This window comes from Gekko japonicus, unplaced genomic scaffold (genome assembly GCF_001447785.1).
Source record: "Gekko japonicus isolate JY-2015 unplaced genomic scaffold, Gekko_japonicus_V1.1 scaffold3717, whole genome shotgun sequence".
Taxonomy (NCBI): Eukaryota; Metazoa; Chordata; class Lepidosauria; order Squamata; family Gekkonidae; genus Gekko; species Gekko japonicus.
Window position 1 is genome coordinate 59,399 of NW_015172129.1, and position 2,130 is coordinate 61,528.

Below are 2,130 nucleotides of genomic sequence, written 5' to 3' on the forward strand. Positions count from 1 at the left end.
ACAGTGGGAGGGCTTCTAATGTCCTGGCCCCACTGGTGGACCTCCTGATGGCCCCTGGTATTTCTGGCCACTGTGTGACACAGAGTGTTGGACTGGATGGGCCTTTGGCCTGATCCAACATTGGCGTCTCCTATGTTCTTATATTTTGTTGCCTGCCTCTGCGTCCTGGCCCTGGTATTCCTTGGAGGTCGCCCTTCCAAATGCTAGTCAGGGCCGACCCCACTGAGCGTCTGAGATATGATGGGATCGGGCCAGCCTGGGCTATCCGAGTCACGTCGTTATGCTAAAAGAGGGCATGGAGAACCACAAAAGCCCCCCTAAACTCCTTGGATGAAACATGGAATAAAGAAGTCCTTGGTAAAAAAAAATAATGCATTAAAAACGGCAAAAGTATAATCTTTAGGTGCCAGCCTGATTTAATACTGGGCATGTTTTTATTTATTACATTACATTACATTACACTTTCAGCTTATATACCACTCCTTCCCGAGGGCTCGGAGCGGTTTACAGAGACATTTAAATCATCCTAACTAGGACCACAGTGCAAGGGGTGTGTGTGTGTGAATGCCTACCAGGCGCCCGAACAGCAGGGTTTTTCTTGTTGTTCTCTCGGCTCTCTTTTATTCCGTGGTGGGTTCTTTCCATTTCAAATTTATTTATTTGTTTATTTGATTTATTTGATTTGTACTCCGGGAAACAGGCTCAGGGTGGCTTACATAGGTTGGTACATAAATAGCCTTTAAAATCCATATAAAATCATTTGAACATTCAGTTACAAATCAGATCATAAAATCCTAAAATCATAAAGTGTGTCGGGGTCCTTAGTCAGGCTACCAGGCAGGAGGTGATGGGAAAGGCCTTCGCCTGAGACCCTGGAGAGTTGTAAAGAGGGGCTGTGGCTCAGTGGAAGAGCCTCTGCTTGGCACACAGAAGGTCCCAGGTTCAATCCCCAGCAGCATCTGCAGTTGAAAGGACCAGGCAGGAGGGGATGGGGAAGACTTTTCTCTGCCTGAGACCCTGGAGACTGGCTGCCGGTTAGAGCAGACAAGACCGACCTGGGTGGACTGAGAGTCTGCTTCTGCAGAAGGCAGCTTCACGAGCGTTCACGCAAGCTGCGGACTGGGGCTCTCGCTTTTTTGGCACTCCAGGGCCCGCGGCAGCCGCCGAACCCTGTGATTCTGCACCGTCGCAGGAGTCTACCTTGCCTTTCAGATGTGGCTGATTTGCACTGGCACATCTGACCTCTCCCCAGGAACAGACCGGCGTGGCTCTGATTCATCTTCCTCGTGGAGGCCTGACCTAGTTTCTCTCTCCCCCCCCCCCTTTTCCTTTGTCGCAGGTTCCCTATTACGAATGGCTTGACTTGAAGTCCGAGTGGCAGAGGACCGCCTTTCTCAGGGACCGGATGAACAAGGCAGTGGCGGAAGATATGGCCAAGTAGAGACTTGAGGGGGAGGAGGAGGAGAGACTCTGGAGCCCTGCTTCTGAGGGGGGTCCCTGCCTTCCGGCCTTCCCCCCATCCATGGCAGGGTTGCCGGGAATGCGAGCGGAGTAGCAGTGTGGGTCCTTTTCAGTTGTGTACATGAATTTGAATAAATGGTCTGTTGTACAGTTCAGAGCCTCCCCTTCAGCGGCCTGTTCTGCTCCCAGTCCTGCACGGCAAAGAGGACTCTTGCTCCTGAATCATAGAATCATAGAGTTGGAAGGGGCCATGGAGACCCTCTAGCCCAGCCCCCTGCCCAGTGCAGGACCAGCCTAAAGGATCCCTGACAAATATCCGTCCATCCTCTTCTTGAAAGCTGCCAGTGAAAGAGGAGCTCACCACCTGGCAGCTGATTCCACCTCTGAACCACTCTGACCGTGAAAAAGTGTTTCGTAATATCCAGCCGATCCCTTTCTGCAGGTAATTTCAACCCGTTGCTTCGGGTCCTCTCCTCTGCTGCCGACTGGAACAGCTCCTGGCCCTCCTCCACATGACAGCCTTTCAAGTATTTAAAGAGAGCAATCATGTCCCCCCTCAATCTCCTCCAAACTAAACATTCCCAAGGTCCTTAGCCTTTCCTCATAGGACTCAGTCTCCAGACCCCTGATCATCCTTGTCGCTCTCTTCTGCACCCTCTCGATCATAAG

The 2,130-nt window shown here is 51.5% G+C and overlaps 1 protein-coding gene across 1 annotated transcript in view; it reads left to right on the top strand.

Moving 5' to 3' along the window:
* TBRG4 (transforming growth factor beta regulator 4) overlaps positions 1-1,620 on the top strand; it is a 48,160-nt gene extending 46,540 nt beyond the window's left edge. Inside the window, exon 11 of the mRNA XM_015421003.1 lies at positions 1,340-1,620. Within this exon, the coding sequence (XP_015276489.1) occupies positions 1,340-1,441 (102 nt within the window). The 3' untranslated portion in view covers positions 1,442-1,620. The remainder of the gene's footprint in view (positions 1-1,339) is intronic.
* Positions 1,621-2,130: the final 510 nt, after the last annotated feature.